This window comes from Spodoptera frugiperda, chromosome 20, assembly GCF_023101765.2.
Source record: "Spodoptera frugiperda isolate SF20-4 chromosome 20, AGI-APGP_CSIRO_Sfru_2.0, whole genome shotgun sequence".
Taxonomy (NCBI): Eukaryota; Metazoa; Arthropoda; class Insecta; order Lepidoptera; family Noctuidae; genus Spodoptera; species Spodoptera frugiperda.
This window is the reverse complement of record NC_064231.1, coordinates 13,340,830-13,362,132: the sequence shown is the minus strand read 5'-3', so window position 1 is coordinate 13,362,132 and position 21,303 is coordinate 13,340,830. Positions and strand designations below refer to the sequence as shown.

General features: G+C 35.3%; 3 protein-coding genes across 3 annotated transcripts in view; 2 read left to right on the top strand and 1 right to left on the bottom strand.

Annotated features, from left to right (window-relative positions):
- The first annotated feature begins 114 nt into the window (after positions 1-114).
- Positions 115-2,964, top strand: LOC118282287 (protein Spindly). Its single transcript, XM_035603284.2, has 5 exons — positions 115-911; positions 1,265-1,356; positions 1,521-1,635; positions 2,040-2,172; positions 2,560-2,964. The coding sequence occupies exons 1-5, from the start codon at positions 218-220 to the stop codon at positions 2,816-2,818; spliced, it is 1,293 nt and encodes a 430-aa protein (XP_035459177.2). The 5' UTR covers positions 115-217; the 3' UTR covers positions 2,819-2,964.
- Positions 2,965-3,139: 175 nt separating this feature from the next.
- Positions 3,140-19,039, bottom strand: LOC118282446 (uncharacterized). Its single transcript, XM_035603524.2, has 5 exons — positions 18,891-19,039; positions 5,005-5,128; positions 4,620-4,762; positions 3,869-4,032; positions 3,140-3,409 (listed from the first exon to the last, which is right to left on the bottom strand). The coding sequence occupies exons 2-5, from the start codon at positions 5,119-5,121 to the stop codon at positions 3,270-3,272; spliced, it is 564 nt and encodes a 187-aa protein (XP_035459417.2). The 5' UTR covers positions 5,122-5,128; positions 18,891-19,039; the 3' UTR covers positions 3,140-3,269.
- LOC118261959 (uncharacterized) overlaps positions 15,790-21,303 on the top strand; it is a 20,068-nt gene continuing 14,554 nt past the window's right edge. Inside the window, exon 1 of the mRNA XM_050701355.1 lies at positions 15,790-15,954. Within this exon, the coding sequence (XP_050557312.1) occupies positions 15,805-15,954 (150 nt within the window). The 5' untranslated portion in view covers positions 15,790-15,804. The remainder of the gene's footprint in view (positions 15,955-21,303) is intronic.

The following is a 21,303-nucleotide window of genomic DNA, read 5'->3' as shown; positions in this document are numbered from 1 at the left end:
TTGAAAAAGGACCTTTGATCAGTTTATTTTATTTTAATATTTTCAGAACGAACAAATTGACGTCGCCATTCGTCACCTGTCTATCTGTCAAATTATCATTTTTGAATTCAAAAAGTTCGTTTTGTTTACAATTAATTTAGTTTAATTTGTACGTTACTAATTGTTGCTAAATAGGGCTTTAACAAAGAAAATATTTTAGATTCGAGTGCAGATAACCATGGATTACTCTACTATCAGTAACAAGACCAATTATACGGAGGCTGAAGAACTAACAAATGGTGAACTAAGTGAACGGTATTATTTGCTCAAGAAACAATACGACAATCTTTCTAGCAGCTATGAAGCGACGAAACAGGAGCTACACGATGCTAGGCGAAGCTATCAAACAGCTTTGGACGTCCAGAGGCACTTAAATGCTGAGTTAGAAAGTTACCAGGCTGATGAAGGTCGGCGAAAGAGTGAGTTCACTACCCGTATAACAAACCTTCAAGAAGAAATCTCTGAGCTAAAGGAAGAACGCACACAACTAACAGAACAACATGCGGCAGAAATCAGTAAGTTTGAAACACAGATTCGTAACTTAAAAGAAGAACAATCTTTGAAAGTACGGGAAAGTCCGGAGCGAGATAATTCCGAGTTAGAAGAGGCGCGGAAAACTGTGAACAGCGCTTTGTCTGATGCTGCTGCAGCGAAAGCAGCGCTTGAAGAAGCGAAAATGGAAATTGCAACATGGCGCTTGAAAGCTGAAGAGTTGATCTCTGAGATGGGCGAGATGCGTGCGGCTGCTGATATTAGGAGGGAGGAGCTGAGGGCTGCTAATGAGAGGGAAGCTACAGCACTTGCTGAGCTAGCTGAGGCTAAAGCCATGCTGCATCAGTGCACAGACATACAGCAGGACCTACAACCGCATGGTAAGTTTTGTCCAAATAATAATATGTAGACAGTGCCGGCGTAAAGGCCACTGATACCCCGGGCGAAAATATTGTAGTATTGCACCAATAGTAAGCGTAAGCACCGTGTGATTGAGTGACTGTAACAATATCGTTACAAACCAAAACAAACTCTTCAAAAATCCATCTAAAAAAAATCTCAATAAAAAATATGCATATGCACAGAGCGTAGAACACAGTTCTGAGGGTTTGCATCAGGAGAGGTAAGAGACTCCAACTTTAGATCTTGGCGCCCCCCCCCCTAATGTTGGTACTGTATGTAGATGTAATTTGTATTAAAGTTGTATAAAAATAAACTATGTTTTGTGTTTCAGCTGCTAAAGGCAATTCTATTTTTGCTGAAGTTGAAGACAAGAGGCAAGAAATGGCAAAGAATCTCATTCAGATGAAACAAACAAATTCTAGGGTAATTATTTTTTCTTATTATCAGATCAGCTACTTTAGTAAGTAAGTACATTTTTGTATACAAACTATTGGAATTGCACTGAACATTTTATCAAAAAATGTTTAGTTTCTTCAGTATTTCATACTTAAAAACAGGAGTTAATAATATTTGTATGTTTATTTCAGCTGAGACGAGAGCTGGCAAACAAGCAAGCGGAGGTGGATGCCTTGTTACATGAAAAGCAAACAGTCTGGGAACAGCAGGCCGGAGCTGCAGCTCACTATGATAGAGAACTTATTGGTAAGTAACAGTTAATATTAATTTCTCTGCCCTCATCTCCAGTTGAGTTTTGCTCTCATCTTTTTTTTATTGTAAAAGTTAGTAAACAATCATATGGGTCATTTAATGGTAAGCAACCGCCACCCATGGACATCCGAAACACCAGAGGCGTTTTAAGTGTGTTGCCGGCCTTTTGGGTGTTAGGAATTTAAGGGTTGTTGGGGAAACAAGCATTAAAAAGTTTTGGAAGGAGGATAACTGGGCCTCTGGTAACCTTACTTACACAACAAAACACAATGCAAGCATTGTTTCACATCTACCTACCCTGACCTGAATCCGGCTTTACATAATCTTATTAGTTATCCCTTTAATTTTCATCACCATTACAGTAATTTTCAATTAACATTATACTCTTACTATTACAGAAAGCTATGAGGAGCGTATCACTCAGCTAGAGGGCGCATGTGAGAAGCAGCGCCGCGAGCTGTCGCGGTGGTTCGGGAAGTTGTGTGAACCTACTGCCAATGGTTGGCTGCCTGGCGTATTGGACCATTTAAAGTATGTTTAAACTAATTCTATTGATACTACAACAGATGAGTTTGAGTTTTGTTTGGTTTTACTCTCCAATCATGCAGATCTCCAACCATATTATTTTATACTTTTATATTAGGAGTATTTTAGGAGAGTTTATTTATAATGTAAGATAATATGGCATTGTATTGGAATTAGCTGTAAGATGTCATATTGTTAGGTGTTATAAATAAATAATAAGTTTAGTGGCGGTTGAAAACAGGCAGGATGTGACGAAAATTGAGAAGTGTTTGAAAGCAAACATACAATTTCAACTTGAATGTAAATGTGTCAGTTATTTACTATCTGAGACATCTTTGAGGACTTAGGATTTCTGCTGTCTTTAGTTCCTTATTTTTTCTTATGTTATTCCAGATCAGAGTGTGAGCAGTTAAGAGCTGAAGTACTATCGCGTGGCGCGGCTCAGCTCGCTAGCGCCGCACAAGTCAGGGAACTTCGCAGGAAACTCGCACTACTCACTGCATCCACCACCAAACAGGCCAACTCCCCTGCAAACAAACCTGACACCAACACCGATCACAATAAGACTGATATTGGCATGCCCAAAGTTGCTGTGCAAATTAGAAGTAAACTTACCGCTGATGATGTTAAGAAGAAAGTCTCTTTTAATTAAAGATTCAAATATTACACAGAATTTTAAACTTTATATGCACTGAGTAATGTTCAAAACTGAGTGTAAATTCTCAGAGGCATATTCCACTATGTTATGTATAGTTAAGTAGGTATAGCTAATTAATAAGTAAAATAAACTTCCATATATGAACAATATTATAACTTTTATTAACGACTATATCTATTACATTAACGTTTAATATCTATTACATTACGAAAACATAAAGCTTTAAGATAATTCTTTAGTCACGCTCAAAGTAATAGAACGAAAGATGGATACAGAAATAGTGATTGTTCACAATAGTTATCGATAAAATAACAGATACCTATGATTAGCTTTGATTTCAATATTACATTATCGATTACCTACTGTTAAGTGGTTAATTCGGCACAGCCCCTGGGCTGGGTGACGTATGAAGTATGTATGTAGTAGGTATAGTCCCTTGCGGTGGTCAGCTGGCGATGTCCCTGAGCGCGTGTTCCCTGGCGCGCGCGACGTGCCGCGTGCGTCGCGCCCGCTCCCGCGCCTCGCGCGCCGTGCGGGCGCGGAGTCGCTTCATCGCTGTTTCCTGCACGCACTTTGTAAATGCTCCTGGGGAATAAAGGATAACAGTACCCTTAGTATGAGTTTGCTTTACGTTTAAAGTAAGCTCTCTGATTGGCCGGCTCGAATATACCAACCAATCAAAGCGCCGAACGCGCTCTCGTTTCGATTATTTTAAACGTAAAGCAAACTCATACTTGAGGTACAGATAAACACCAGATTGTATCCAGTACCTAAAGGACATGAACAGACCGTTAGCGTCTACCGCAATACTATGAGCGTCCTCTACAAAAGAGCGGTTTGTCTTAATCTGAAGATTAATCTCCAAACAGATTTGAAGTTGGAGATTTAAATCAATGTATTTTAAATATTTTGAAGAGTACGGGTAGTGCCACATTAGAGAACCAATTCTATTACTTCACCACACGGGTAAAGTTAGAAAAAAATTCCTCACAATCCCATCAGAAACATTTCATATTCACCCAGTCGTTCAGCAACCCAACTTACCTACAGTTTCCCAACACTTGATAATGTCAGAACCCGTCTTGGATGCGTCGTAGCACTCGATGACGCGCTGCTTGCAGTCTGCGCAAATTGGCTCCACGCTAACCATATTTGAAGTGCGGATGTCTATTCGAGCCGCTAAAGCGCTCAGATCCTCTACTGTTATTCTGAAATAAGAAACGATGTTAGAAAAGCCAGGTGCATACTCCGATGTTGTATAGACGATGTTGGAGCTGTTGACGAGTCCTCGTGACAGTATCGTTTTCAGAGATTGATGGTCTTTTTCTGAGGTGGGAAAATCATTCAATGACTTCTCCCGCCTAGGGCGATGCGAGAGGGAGTGTCAGACTCTTACTGACTAAAAACCACCCCGTTTCTTCTCCTGCTTTTCGAGCCGGAGTCCCGATAAACCCGCTAGGTAGACCGCAGCTCCGGAGAGAGATTGATGGTACCTACCTACTTACTCTCTTTTAGCAAATTACTTCTAAAGGAGACCGGTAAGAGCTAAAAGGTGAACGAGACCAATTTATTGGCTTGAAGCAGTTTACCTGGGGCCGTCCCTCTTGCACTGATCATTGATCGACCATTCTGACACAATTGTAATAGCAGACTAAGGCCCCAGAATTTCTTTGTCATGTAGGAATTAGAGCAGATAGACGCTGTCTGACTGCAGTAATAAAAAAATCGTCACGTTGTTGTGCCGTCCATCTGTAGCTACATTCTTTGTTGTTTAGGGACTTCAAGATGGTCTTACCCGGTTAGCTCAGAATGGTTCTCGTCCATACACTTGAGTTTCTCTATAAAGATCTTGTCTCTGTAGTCCCCGCGTGGTGTGGGCTGTGTAGTCACGGCAGCCGTTCCACCGACCAGCGTTGCATCTTCTACTAATCTTTCGACCTAATAACAGGACCACATACGTACCAGCATATTTTTTCACACCTTAAAAAAGACTAGGATTTTCAGCTGTAATTCAAATAAGTTACAATTTCATTAGGGACAGTACCTATCTTTTTTTATGGAATAGGGGGCAAATGAGCAGACAGGTCACCTGATGGTAAGCGATCAGTGCCGCCATGGACACCTATTTCTTGTAGGGATCTATTCTACAGTAGGTAGGTAAGTAGGACGTTCATACAAACCATTTTATTCGAAATACTGATGTGGTGGTCATCAGGTTCCTCCTCAATGAAAGACTCCGTGGAAGTTGCTTTGGGGCGCTGGAATGCTGTCGCGCGAACTGATTGGTTGGAACCCATCTTGAATCTGATACGAAGATACAAAGGGAAAATGGAGGATTATTTTGATCTGAGAAAAGTACCTTACTAATAGAACGAGACGTAACAGCTAATCAAAAGACCTAAAATGTGACAGGGAAAAGACCAAAAATGCATTATGAACCATGGTAACTTTTATAGCGGATTGAGGAAAGCAGGTGTCTTGTGTCAGTCGCTTCATGTAAATTGCTGACATTCATCTGAATCTGGATAAGACTCAGTACTGTCTCCCAATTCAACCAATTTGAGAAACCTCCAGAAAAAGAACAAAAACACGAAAAGTAGCCATGTTGAAAAAATCGTCAAATTTTTCGACAATTAGCTCAGTCATCAAAACCTAACTCTGCGACAAAAATTAGTTAGCAGGCCACACATCGACACAACTATCATTTACAGGGTTATATGATCAACATGATTGGATCATCATCATCACCATCATTATCATCTATAGTTAATATAAAAATGAGTCGGGTTTTCCTTCCTGACGCTATAACTTCAGAACGCACGAACCGATTTCCACGATTTTACATTCGTTGGAAAGGTTTCGGGCTCCGTGAGGTTTATAGCAAAGAAAATTCAGGAAGAAAAGCAGGAAAACAGGGAAAACCAATTTTCACATACAGCGCCATCTCTGAGACAAAATAAGAGGAGCTATGTAGTGGCGAAACGGAGTTCGCTGGATTTGCTAGTCATCTATAAGTGTCTACAAGACGGACATTCAAATAAAAATTAGTCATCTGCCCTGTTATATTTGTACCTACGCGTGGAAATCAATGATTTATAATTAATACCTACCAGTAGTTAATGTCAAACTTTTAGAACATTAAATTTGCATCGAAGAGTTCCGGTTCATCAGTTCATTAGTAAAGATTAGACAATATCTACTTAATCATAATAGACGTTGGAACAAAAAATCTACCGAAAAAACGCTCGAACAAAATAAATTCTGCGAGGATAAGTTACCTATGCAAATTAATTAAAAATGACATTAGATAGACGTCCTAATTGTAATTAATACCTACTCCAGTGTAAAAAAAGTAACTGCTAGTTAAATTATTTTTTTACATCACCATCGGTAAGGGTCCAAATGAAAGACTACTTTTATTATTATTTATTTATATTATTTAATAGCGACGGGCTAGTGCTGAAAATTAGCGCCGCGACTCGAGCTATCGCGCTCGGGTCACGGCATTTTAGCTGAGCACTGGCCTTTTTGCACTGTGTATTATTTTATTTCCTCCTCCATTATCCTTTATTTTATTTTATTTTATTTTATTTATGTTCATTATTTTTGTCACGGAGTAAATAAACTATTTTTCTTTCTTTCTTTTTTTAATTTTGCCCCACACTAGGATTTTCTACTGATAGGTACCTATTATGGATGCTCCCTCAACCCTGTAATTACCTATACACTGGAAGATATTATGACTGTTAACGATGACTAATAAATCATTACGTATGTTAATGAAATCGAATAGATACTATTTTAAAAACAAAATTACAACTTCCGACTCAGTTGAATTAATGTTTTGAGCAACAGCGAATAAGTAGGAAATAAGTCTAATCATTTTTTCTACAAAGATCGTGGCTTACCGTTTACAGATTTTTTTTATTTATTTACTAACCTTCTATTATAATATGGAAATTAGAATTATAATGTGAATGATTGTGCCATGTAGGTACCTGTGTAGTGTCTATCTTAGGCTTAGGCCAGGCAGGATAGCTAGAGGTACTAAGAAATAAACATTTCGTTCATATCTAGCGAACGTATTGCTCTCAAGCAGCTCGCCAGATGCAGATGCATCCCTTTTTTCCAAAGCTGTGTGACTGCACGATTGATACGGTGATGTGGGTTGATTCCCGCACGGAGCAAGTCTTTGTGTGATTCATCATCATCATCATAATCAGCCTGTTCTCGTCCACTGCTGGACATAGGCCTCTCCAATGGCACGGCACTGAGCTCGATCTTCAGCTCTGCGCATCCAACCACTACCAACCATCTTGCGGATATGGTCACTAGTGTGATTCACAAATTGTTATTTTGGGTATGGTGTGTAATTGAAATTGTATATCTGTAAACGCACGCACGAGAAGACGACAAGAAAATCCTTGTGTAGGAAAACGTTTTAATTTAAAAATCTCTTGCATTTTTAAATGGTTCAAATTAAAATTTTAATAATTGTTTCGATTATAAAAAAAAAAACACTTAACATTTATCGAGATTATTATACCTATACCTACAATAGTTTTTCACGATATTTCCCTCAAATAAAATTTAATTTGACCTTAAACAAAATGTCATCATGATTTGTTAAAAAGAACCACAAAATTCGTATAAAATTGATATCACGAATATTCCTCTGAATGGGTATAGGTACGTCAATACATCACCAATTCCGGTTTAAATGAAATCATCTTTATTTCGTTTACATTAGAGTCATATTCGTAATTCACCTAAAACCTGACGAGCACGGAGTACCTACTCGTACCTAGTTTATGAGACCTGTACACAATCCTAAAAGGTATTAGTCATAGCACTTAGGTATGCAATGATGCATACCTTGGTACTCGATAAATAATAATAATTTAATAATCATTGAAAATTCAGCTTGTTTTTTTACTAGGTAATGCATGAACGCACGAACCATTTTGGATGGGATTTGACAAGTTAAGGAAGGAAATTATTTAGGAAATCTTGTTTTATCTCGGTCTACGAATTGAGCTTATATTCACATTTACATGAGAGCACATAGATTCTCTAAGTACCTATAACGTTACCTACCTCATGTTTAAATTTCCTAGGTAAGTATATAAAATAAAATTCTCTATGTCATTCTAAACCTGATTTTTAAGTAGGCATCAGTCATGATCTAACTTTAGGCTGTTTTACGCAGAATACGCATGAGAAATATTTTTTTTTGTAGGTAATGTAAATTTACATAAACAAAAAAATTGCCATGATTTTGAACTGTTAGGTATAATTGCGTGAAACTTATTAAACGAACTTACTTCAAAAACATATGTTTCTGAATTCTATTGTAAATTCAGTAACCATCTTCCGGCACAAATTGGATCCGAGTTGCGCAGACGCAACACGATCTAATCTATAGTCCTTGAACTTTGTCGACACCGCCCATGTAATTGGCAATCAAATGAAGGTATGAATGTCGGGTCAAGTTTATTAAATCTGATATCAAAACCTGTCCACAGACATATCAAATAGGTACCTACTACTGCGAGTAGGAAATGTAAGTATCCTTGCATTTCAGAGGATTCCGCCTTATTTCCAAATCTTGAGTGTGGGAGAGTCATGCTTTGGCACGAATAGGCCGGCTCGAACGAAGTAATACCTCATAGAAAACCGACGTGAAACAACGCTCGCGTTTTGTTTCGTTGTGTGAGTGAGGTTACCGGAGGCCCAATTACCTCCCTTCTCAATCCCCAATTTCCCCAAAGCCCTTAAATTCCTAACTCCCAAAAGGCCGGTCGCTTACCATCAGGTGATCCGTCTGCTCGTCTACCGGGTTATTCCATAAAAAAAAGAAACTGAAAATATCTTGAGGGTCTAGCTCCTCAACATCTGGAAACGTTATCTCACAAAATGTATGTTAGTAATATTTTCCTGTCCCTGACAATATAACAAGTCAGACAGGTTTATAGGTCTTTATGGAGGTGTAATTATTTCTACAGTCGGTAGATAAAACAGAATCACACATAGGGATGGTGAAGTTCTTTTGTTCGTGAGGGCACATGCTCATCTATCTTTCTTTTAGCTCTTGGTTTATTTTGTTGAGATATCTGCGAAAGTCTTTTCAGTGACCAGAGAAAGAGACCATAGAATATTTTTGTTCCAGCTTAGTGAACTTCCGACCCGGATCTACGGACTGCCTAGCGGGTTACCGGAGCTCCGGCTCAAAAAGCAGGAGTAGGAACGGGGTGGTTTACAGTCAGTAAAAGTCTGGCAGTCTTTTAGTCAACTTCAGTACCTACTTTCAGACATTCCAACCAAGTCATATAGACAAGTGACTTTTCCTCACATCGCATCAGATATTAGGATAGTCTGATTCATATTTTTATGTTTGTTTACCAGGATTTTCCCTTCATAACCTTGGGAGCTAACGACAATAACATCATAGTTTTATTAAAGTAATATATACTGGGTTTTAATCATTGATTATTCTGTGTCGTAGCGTAGCGGTCTTTCACGTTGTAGCCTTGAACTTTGGGTGGCATCACCAGTCGGGCCGGTGTCATCAGTTTCGCGTACAAGTCCATACAACAGGTTAGGGGTGCCACGTCAGACTTTAAACATTTTCTACCGGAAAAACAACGTCAACGTTAAAATAAGCCGCCGACGAATGACAACCGCAGATAATGCGTGTAAGATGCACTGGTTTTGTCGAAGTTACGCTTAGTTAGCAGTTTGTCAAATGACAGGCGCATCGCGTGAGTTCTGAGAATTTATTTCATGTGAACAGAAAAGATCAGGGATTTGTTTGGAGCATATACTCGAAATCAAGAGGGTTGAGAGAAACTTATCTCGGTATAAAGAACGATTATGGTCATATTATGTTAAACGTGTTGTTGACATGAAAAGTTCCGAATTATACTGTGAACAAATATCACAAAACAAAGCCCTCAATAAATGATTGGTTCAAAGTTAAAAAAAAAACATCGTGAGACATCCTATACCAGAGCTAACCATGAAACATATTTAAAAAAGGATTTGAAACAATTTCGGTTCTAGTAGGTATTACCATAAATCTCATCACAGACGATTACTAACACGGAACCGGAGCGAAAAGATTATCATCGTACTATTATTATGTCAAATACTTTTTTACTGCACCATCCATAAAGTCTAAAGCCATTGAACACGATTATTAGATGGAGTCGATTGTCTTTTTTGCTGGAGTTACTGAATAACAATGTTATATTTAAAGTATAACCTGCTGTTTACTAATGTGAGTCGGTGCTTCTGTCCGTTTGTTGCATTTACATTGTTAACGAACTTGTGTGTTTAGATTAGCTATAGATACGTAAGGATTTCGTAAATGATTTTCAACGCTTGTAGTTAGAAAAATGTATGAGGTATCGTATATCGTATCGTCGTAAACAAATCTCAATAGCGATTAGTGTGTATCCCATGGTACCTAATTTAATGTAAACTTGTGTATTTATTAATGTCTAGCTTTAGCAGACTTAAAAAGGAGACGTTTCGCGTATAATTAAATTATTACAATATTCGCTTAGAATTTTTAGGAACACAGGAGCTGAATAGCCGCTGGAGACGACGAACGACCAGAAAGAGATATTTTTTAGTGCATAGAATAAAGTATATACATGCATTTTTTATTTTCTGGAAAACTTTTGTAGGTAAGCTTTTGGAAAGACAGACAAGAATGTGTAGGATTAGACCTTTAAAAGGGCACCTAAAGGACTTTTTAAAGTACATACCTAGAAAATTAAAGGATTTAACTAAGCACCTAATTAGTTGCGCATCGAATAGATATAGATCACCAGCAAAAAACAAAAGATTACTAAAGCCGGTTGCAGACCAAGAGCTAAGCTAGGTTAGTTTAGCATAGCTGACACAGTTTTCCATAATTAACGCATACTTTGCGATCTGTATCCTTAGTAGGAGTTTGCTTTACGTTTAACGAAGGCGCGTTCGGTGCTCTGATTGGTTGGTTCACTCGTACTAACCTTCAAGAAAAGAGCATACTCCTTTTTAAATGGCTGGCAACGCACCTGTGACTCCTTTGGTGTTGCGGGTGTCCATGGGCGGCGCTGATCGCTTACCATCAGGTGACTCGTCTGCTCGTTTGCCACCTATTCCATGAAAAAAAACTAAGGGTACTACAGTGTACACAAGTATGGAACACTTCATCGGCTATGCGAACTAAACTAACTTGTCTTAGCTTAGCTTATGCCCTGCAACCGGCTTTAAACATGATAATATTAGTAAAATAAGATGTATGGTTATACAGCAGGAGGTCCGCCATTATCTTAGTGACAAAAGACCGAGGGCAATGATCCTTTAGATCAATTTATTACAGAATTGTCCATCGTGTTAGTTATGCAATAGTTATTTAAATTCATTGTTTTTTTTGTGTTATAAATGAACTTGAATCCTTTATTTATTATGTTGGCTCCTTATTGATTTAATTTAAATGGTTTGAGGAGCTAATATCTAGATTTGTGTTATTCATTTGAAATTGATTTCAGAAAAAGAAGAATCATTTTTAATAATTATTATCTACATCTACGAGGATATTGATTTTGAAAATTTTTATTTTAAAAACCTAATACCTTGATCGCAGAAAAAACAGTTATTCGAAACATCAATTAAGTAAAAAAATCAATTAAGACTGCAAGTCTTTCTGCTTTATAACAAGAGTATTCTTAGGACTTGTTTCACAATGTCTGGATAGCCGCTATGTATCAGACAACTTTGAATTAAGAACGTATTTTGTATGCACTATCTGTCACATAAGTTTTTCGGGCAACTTATAAGGTTTTTTTCTTTACATTTGATGGGTCGAAAGGTTGTGAAACAGGCGCTTAGAAGACATGAAAACAAAATCGATGCTACAAATTGGAACGAGCACCTTTGAAACGAAAACGTGCTTCACTGACGTACAGATTGACAGACTATTACCTATTTATTTTTTTATTTGTTGACATTTAAAACGTTTTAAAATGGTTTAATTGGAATAAATGATTTGACTTTGAAAACTAATAAAAATAATCATACGCACCTACCTACATCATCAAAAGAAGCTATTGAACCAACGTACAATTAATAAAAAAAGTCATAATATAATAAAATTATAGTAACCAAGGTACTAACCTATGTTTTAAATTACCATTTTTACCTTATTAACACCAGAACACGTCCCTTTAAAAAACGGCGGCGACGACATTTTTACATAAAATCGTGTTTTGAGTACCCGGATATTTGTGTGGCTATGTAGTTGCTCAAAGTTTGTAGGGGTGATTTTTATCATTAATAAGACTTCGAGATTGTATTGTCTTAATTACGTACGTATTTTCCAGTATTAATTTTTTTTTTTAAGTTATGTTGAATAATTATAAACAAATGTCTAAATTTCAATTTAGCAAATTATTTTAAGATATTTTTTTTAAAACGTTACGCACTTTAGGATTTTCTTTTGCGTCGTGGGTGCGTTAACAAACATACAATTTCACATGCACATGATACCCAGACCCAAAACAACAATTTCTGGATTACACAAAAAGTTGCTTCGTGCGGGAATCGTATCCGGCAGCTAGTTACCCATTCCATGCGCCAACCGTATACCGTATTTGAAAAATAAATTTCGTAAAACTCTCATTCGTTAAAACAATTTCATTTTATAAAACTCTCATTATTTCCTATAGAAATAGATTTCATATAGACACCCACAAGAGTTGACGACTAATTAATAGAAAGAAATACCTTTATATATAAATACAAGTATAATATTATATTCAACATACCTACCTACTTAATAAGGATTTATTACACGATAATTCAATGATGTGTGTATAATTGAAATATAATACGTCTTTATTAATGACTTTAGTTCTTATAAAAATACTTCTAACAAAAACTTTGTAAAGGTTTGTATTAAAAAGAAATAAAAGAACGATGGTATTTATATTAGAGGATTATGATATTTTAAATAGGTATTAATACCGATTTAGTCCTTCGTTTTAGTTGTAGGTAGAACTGATTAGTTTTAACGTCTTAATTTCAATAACTAAATGTAGAAATAATTAGATAAAGTATTGATTATTGCTCATGTAGAAATGTCTACAGGGTCAAAAACATAAGTTTAAGTGATATAAAATATAGTGAGTGAGTAGAACGAACGAGCACACGGATCACCGGTAAATGAATTGACCTCGTCGTTAGAGATTTTAAATAAATAAACTAGTTTCTACCAGCGGCTTCGCCCGCGTTCCCGTGGGATGAAAACTATCCTATCACCCAAGTCAGTTCATACCCTGTCTGTATACCAAATTTCATCAAAATCCGTTCAGTAGTTTTCACGTGATTGACGGACAAACATCAAAACAAATAAACTTACACATTTAAAATATTAGGTAGTGTGACTCATGGGTCAAATTCAACACAAAATAGATAAAAATCTTCAAAGGCAAGACAATGTAACATTTTCCAAAAGACACACAGTCTTGCCGGATCTCAAAGACTTTTCCTGTTTTCGTTTAAATTGATTGTTGTGAATTGAAGTTAGAACTAGTCTTTGAATATTATTCAACTTCACGTCTTTTATCCCCGAAGGGGTAGGCAGAGGTGCACATTACGGCACATAATGCCGCTATACAATGTACACCCTCTTTTCACCATTTGTGTTTTAAGTCCCATGTAATAGGGGGTGAGTCTATTGCCATATACTGGGCACAATTCTAGACTCCGTGCTACACTACTGAGAAATTTTCGAAAAACCGAAAAAAGCTCAGTTATACTTTGCCCGACCTGGGAATCGAACCCGAGACTCTTTATTCGTCATTCGCATTGCGACTACTCGACCAACGAGACAGTCTTTGACTTTAGCTATAGTGTTTTTTTCTACAAAAATACTTATACTTCAGAACCACTGTCCCTCGGTACCATCTCAGGACGATAACTCCTTCCTTAAGCGATGAGATGAGTCAACAATAATGGCTGATGTCTGATTTATAATACAAAAACACGATAATGTTAATTATAAATTATGACATCAAGTTTTTATTTTCAGACGCGGAACTTGGCAACAAGGGAATTTCTGTAGTTGTATTAATTGCTACCCTAAAATAAAAAGAAGAAAGATTGTAATTTTAACACCCTGTTTTGATAGGTTGTCTGGTTGTTTGTTTCGTATTAAAATTATTGAGTTTTTTAATGTATTCCGTTTCTTTGAGTACTTACTTAAATATAAGTAATAGAAGGACGAACTTTTCCTAGTTTAAAATGTAATATCAAATCTCAAGTTTATGTACTTATCATCTCTAATGGGGATGAATTTATTCCCTAATAGGATAGACCATGATAATATCAATCGTATTATCATGATCTATTTTTTAACTTTTGTGTATATCCGTAAGGGTTCCCGAAATATACAAAGTTAATTGAAGAATATAGTATTTCATTTAAATTTTTCGAGAAAAGCTCTACTAGTTACAAGTCACACTGTGACTTTTATTAAGGAACACCTATACTTAGGAGCAGGGAAACGGAGCCAATGGCGTTTTCCTTTTTCAATTCTTGTTATCTTTTTTCTGATACAAGTATTTTATTAATTGGTAACGCATGTCGTATGAAAGGCAATTTACTTAATTACTTTTAAAATTGAGAATATTTTGGTGTAAAACGCATATCTTATTTTTTAAGTTATAATTGTTCTTTAAAAAGAAAAAGTCGCTCAGTTGGCTCTGAAGTGTAATAATACTTTGTCTATAAAAAAGAACGTAACATAAGTGATTCACATTTGTACATCATCTTGATGTACTAACAATATAAATAGACAATCCATACGTCGATAGAGTTATATTGCGAATTATTTAAACAAACTGTCCATTCATAGATGCCAGTATATAAATATAAAAATAGAATACATTTTGTAGCACTACTTCTGCATTTAGACTGAATTAACATGAAAAGCGGTTTTTCAGAAAACCTTGTGTTTTTTGTCGTTGCCTAAATATGTTTGGCACGTGCTCAATGTGTGTTTGTGAGTCCTTATACATATAGTACGGTACTGTTGTTATATTATTGAAGAAACCCGGCAGTAGTTGGATGCGAAGAGCTGAAGATGGAGTTCAGTGCCTTTGAAGAGGCGCTATGTACAACAGAGAAACAGAACGATGATTATGGTGGTAGTTTATTTACTTCTTTTTCTACTGGACTTTTACTAAGAAGAAAGTTATTTATACAGGTTGAGATCAGTAGTAACGAGGGTGATTAGTTAATTCACCATTCAGTTTTGAGTTTTAGGCAATCAACAAGCATACTCAAGAAGAGAGCGATTTCTTTTTAAAGACCTGCAAAGCCCCTTTGCCTCCTCTGGTGTTGCTGGTGTCCATAGGCGGCGCTTATCATCAGGTGATCCGTCTGCTCGTTTGCCTCCTAACCTTTAAAAACAGAAGCAAAGAGATGAAAAAACACATTGGGCGAGTAATTTGTCCAAAACGTGATCACAGGTATTCCCGGGATTGAGGATATTTAATGAGTCACACTAAATCCTGCTACAGCCTCATTATACGATTACTTTTCGATATCTTAATTCCGAGTACTACAGAGCAGCTTTATACTCAAGCCAAAATAATCACTAAGATTTATTATTTACATCACTGTTTTAGCAGATATCACCGTGACATATTAAAATGCGGTCTTTGAGACGGGCCAATGATCCATAATACTTAGTTACAATATTTGTAAAGTCAAACACAAAACATAAGTAGACAAAAAGCTATTAAAAAAAAAAATCAAACGTATCCACTTGCGAAGCTAGTTTAGATGGCGCGTCATACATCGCTGCCTTCAAAACAAACAAATAACTATATTATTCATATAAAAACGTCGATGTAAGTGAAACGAAGGTCAAATGTCGCGAAGATGAGTCTTGGAACAAGTTCGGCGGGGCGGGGGGCGGGGGCATGACGTCAGAGGAGGCTGCGACGGTATATAGGAGATGCGCAGACGCATCTGACGGTTGTATATTAGTATATTTGAATAGTGTGAGCGCCAAGTTTATTGTGGACGTTGAACGAAAGAAAATGCTACGCGTTACGATTTTAGCCGCAGTGGTAAGTTCATTTATCTATTTTTTCGTACATTTAAATCCCTTTTTAGGTTATCGTAAATGAAAATGTAGTGATTTTCTCTGGAAAATTGAAAACTAATCATGATTTTCAATTTTCATCTCAGAGTTCAAGGTTACATCTTGCTTATTAAACAATATGATATTATTTCATCATTTTTCTTATTGTAGCATTTAACCAAATTAGATTTCGGATTAGTGCTGAAAACTACAAAAAACATATTTTTGAAAACCTCGTTTAACATGTAGGAATATGTAGGTATCTACATTGTATAATTACCCCACTGTAGTCATAGGGCGTACATCTACCCCCATTCGTCTACTGACATCGGTAGAAATAAGTTCTTATGTGTTCATAGTAAAATAAGTATCTGATATCTTAAAGAGAAGCTCGTACAACTTTAATCCTGAAATAATATAGCTCTTTCAAGTCCTAGGGTTTAACAGTACCTATCTATGTACATATATATGTATGTGTATAAGTATGTAACTGCTAGATATAACTAATATCACATACGTGGGCGAAACAGCCGCCATGCCGTCTGCTGACTACAATTAGCTACATTTCATAGATTATAATGAAGACAATACAGTATGATACAAATTATATTGTCGTCAGTCTAAGTCTTTAATATAATATTGTGTACTTTTAATGTGCTAAAGTACACATACACTATGTGTAGTGCTTATTAGATGTATATGTGTGTACCCACGTGTGTGTAAACGTGATATTTGTTGATTATCAATAGATAAATTGATTTTGATGATCGTCAATCGCTTTTTGTTGACGATGTTTATAATTATAATTATGTATGTTTTTCACATATAGGTTTTTTTAGTGCTTTATTGTGATTATTTATTATTTATATTACAACTTATAGGTATTGTAATTAAACATGATATCAATTTTATTTTAACTTATAACTAGGATTGATTAGATTATTTTTGTAACATATACCTATTAGAAAATATGACTTAAAAATAATATTAATTTCATACTTTTCTTTACATAGTATTTCAGCAACACTTCATAGTAATGGTGGAGCTTTTTTAAAAATTGCTACATGCATAGCATAGTCATGATGTTATTAACTATAGCAAATGTTTAAATATGTAGAAGTTTCCATACAGTTGCGAAATGGTAGGCCGCACGAGCTTATCGTTTTTAGTCTACCTAAAATATTCTAGCACGTGTAGCGTGGATGATAGACGGATTCTTTCTTTTTATTTTACTATTAATACAAAATAATAATACTGGTATTTTAATGCAAATTCAATGTCACGGTCGAAATTATTAGGAATGCTGTTTTTTCGTATTACACATTAGTGACACACGAAGATGAAATAGCGTGAGTGTGAATTTCTAGAAACTAAATAAAAAAACCTTGAGCTCTTTTATTTGAATATCAAATAGGATCCTTTGGTTTAAAATAAAAAAAAAAATGGTTCCTATTTATGTATGTGGCCGTTGTGTGTGTAAAGAATTTTAATTTTGTAGATCGATTAAGTAGTTAACTAAAGATTTTTTTGGGAGTTTTCAAACCGTTGTTGGTTGTACTTTAACAAGTTTTTTTTTCACTCATAATGTTAAAGGGAAAAACCAGTTATGACATCTCTTTGTATTTGCTAGAACTACCTACATTTTAAGTGACTGTCTACTGTTTATTACATCAAAGAACATAAAAATAACAAAAATGCAACTAAAATTATTATCTCAGCGAGCGGAAACCAATTTTGTGTGGCGGATGCGTGCACGCACGCTCTAGGGCAAAGCATTTCTCCTGGCATTATGTTATTATGGATTGTTATCTTATTGAGATTTATTGTCAGATTTATCGAGAAAAGTTTAACTAATAATTTAGTTTAGATTAATAAATAAAAATGCAGTGTCTCTTTGAAATATTGAAATAACCGCTTTTTACTACATGCATATGAATATACATTATTACGATACATACACCAAAATAATATTGTTTACAATAAATTGTCTGTCTGTTTGTTTCGGCTCATCGCTGAAATGGCCGGACCGTTTTTGACGGGACTTGTACTGGTAGCTAGCTAATTTACCAAGGAATAACTAAGGCTACTTTTGTTTAAGAAAAAGTATTTTACTTCTAGGCTAGTCAAAAAACCCGTAATCCGCAATTGAGCAAAGCCGCGCGCAACAGCTAGTAATCATTATATTTAGTACCTACTTATTGTCATTTTTGCGTGTCTTTTTATCATTGAATTAATATTAATCTTTATTCTTATTAAGTACATTGTTTCAAGTTAAATTCAGGTAGGTAAATACATAATTGTCGATATTTATATAAGAATCTCAGAGTCTCAAGTAAATCAGTCAGAGATACTATCATATTAGTTAATTATTAATTACTATTCGTGTTTATAAACATTATTACAGCGATCAGTAACCCCAGTGAAGCTTGTCAAGGCGACAGAATTAATTAGTTTTACAACTATTGAAACTGTAGTCGAGAGACATGCATTGTATTTTGTAAACATGCAATGTTAGAAAATGTTAGTTTTAATATCTTATGTACTAATCTATTCGGGATTAATTTCTACGTTAAACACAATGATGGTCAGCGGCGACTGACGCCTAGCGGACGATTTGCGTACAACAGTTTTCTATTGGTAGTCAAATACTTAACGTATTGTGATAGTCTTCACATCAGCCTTTAAGGGCTCGAAATAGCTATCACAATATATTATGTTATTCTTTCTTCAGAAACCTGATGATTCCAAACCTTGGTACAAGTTTGATACTGTAAAATTATGGCTATTACAATACCTGTTTTTCTAAGTCACAAAGAAGATTAAAAGATGGAAAGGTCCACCAGGTCATGACAAAGAACGAGGACCTTCCAGAATGACCCTGTTTACGTTATAATTGTAAAAATAAAACAAATATCAACATACCTGTAATTGTACCTCCGATAGAATACTGTTACAATAAATTTCGTAATGTTTCACAATAATTTTGTACAGGATTCTGTCATTTTTGCTTGAAATCCACTGACTCTGACAAGATGGCTGAAGAAATTGACGGTTGGTTGGGAGAAATAGACAGTTTTGAACAAAATTATAAAAAAGAGGATTTTTAAAAAGAGGTGCTATTTTCGAGTTAGATTTTTGGGCTTCAGGAACAATTACTTACGAGACATACGCCCGAATATTGAAATGCTACTCAATTTTAAATTGTACTTAAATATCGTGCTATCTCTGTCATTTTATAAAGAATTGATAGGGATAGAACTAGTTTTGAGAGCGTCTTAAAATTGAGTAGCGTTTGAGTATTCGGACATTAGGCATATGTTTAGCAGTGGACGTCTTGTGGCTGATATGATGATGAACAAGGGTGTTGAAAAAAAAGGAAAAAATCTTTATTTTTAACTTCCTTGTTTAGAAATATATTAATAATAGGGAACTACTGTTGTTAATTTAAATAAAACAGTTAACATTTTTACAAATCGTCTAGAACATGCGCATATCAAAAAAATATATTCAACAACGTAAAAATCTAAATTTGCACTACGACCTTGTTATGACCAAAATGGTAATATCGGTATGTGTCACAAATTCATTAGCAAGAAATCGCACTCAAACAAGTCCAGTCGTTTCCGAGAAACGCGCATACTGTCAAGCATTATCACTCATTACTTCCGCACCTTGAAGTAAATAGGCAAGTTAAATGTTGGACCTCGTTTCATCTGTATACAAGTAAATAGTAACATCTTCTATTCTATTACAATTTTCCTTACAAAACATGTTTTTATTATTATTTTTAAAAACTTGTAGTTACTGCGACTTTGTTTGAAGGTGATGTGTTAACTAGCTTGCAACCAGTTGCAGTGCAGGGTTGATTTACTAGTTTAGCATGTACTGTGTCACACTGTTTTTTTTTGCGGAAAGCTTGCACAGTATTTCCATATAGAGTATTTAAGGTAAACCTACGAAGTACGAGTTTTAGAACTTATTCGCGGTGGCTGGGCAACTGGCTGCTGTGCAACGTGTAGCGGATTCCCGCACGGAGCAAATCTTTGTGTGATCCACAAATTGTTGTTTCGTGTCTGGGTGTCATGTGGATGTAAAATTGTATGTCATGGTTGTAAACGCACCCACGACACAGGACAAAATCCAAGTGTTGGGCAACGTTTTATTTAAACAAAAATATAATAATGCATTACTGGTTTTGTGTTTAATGATTATAATAAATAAAGTAAGTAGGAAGTCTAGGATTTATAACTAGGTATAGCTCTGGTATTAAACACAAGTAAATTCATTCATTAACATATTGATGTTTTGTTTCCGTATTATAATTAATTTTGGGTACCTATTGTAGTATCCTTACGTATCTTTTATTACGAACTTTACAAACAGTTAAAATATCAAAACAACAAAATTATAAAATAAAATAAAACAAAAACTAAATAATAAATACCATAAACAAAACGGACATTAATGAATGACCATTGGATATCCGTGAAACGTAATGTTTTGGCAAAAAATATTATTGAAATACAAATTAAATAGCTCATCTTTATTTTTAGAGTTCCGTGAATAAATATCACCTGGTAGGTAGCTGTGACGATTTAGAATGACTATCGACGTAGTTTTTTAACGATACAGTTATGAAATAATGTATATAATAACGTTTTTCTTATTAAACATAACGTACTCATATTTATAGTTGTAAAATCTCTATTTGATACGAAAATCGAACTACCTAGTTCCAAGTCCATACATATAAAAGCATCTCCATATAAAGCTTTCAAACTAGAATAGTTTTAAAATTGTACATACTCTATTTTAATGCTTAGTCAACTTCAGAAAAACCTTCAAAGTAAAATGTAGGAACAAAATATTTAACTCTGTCTGTCCATCTGTCTGCCGCTGCATTATTTTAACAGCTTCATGTCAAAATGTCACTCAAACAATAATACGAATCCGCGTAGCAACGCGTTAAAAAGTTAATGACCAATTAAAACAAAGCAAATAATGTTTTAAGTGAATATTTACCATACAAAATATATTAAAGCTAAACAATGGCGAATAAAAATATTTGTGTAACTTAAATATGGAAAATATTTTGTTTTTTGTTATGTTATGTTACACGATAGGGCAAAACCCACTTTTATACTTAGTGTAATTAATAAACAATTGATTAATTAAAACTAATGTTTGTAACAGTACCTAAAATATTCCCAAAAGTTTCGGGGTTATTTTATTAGACTTCCCTTTAAATAAATAATTTTGTACGGAACACTTGATTTGAATTATGGTTATAAATGGTATATTATACGTGGACCAGTTTTTGTCGAAAAATCTAGAA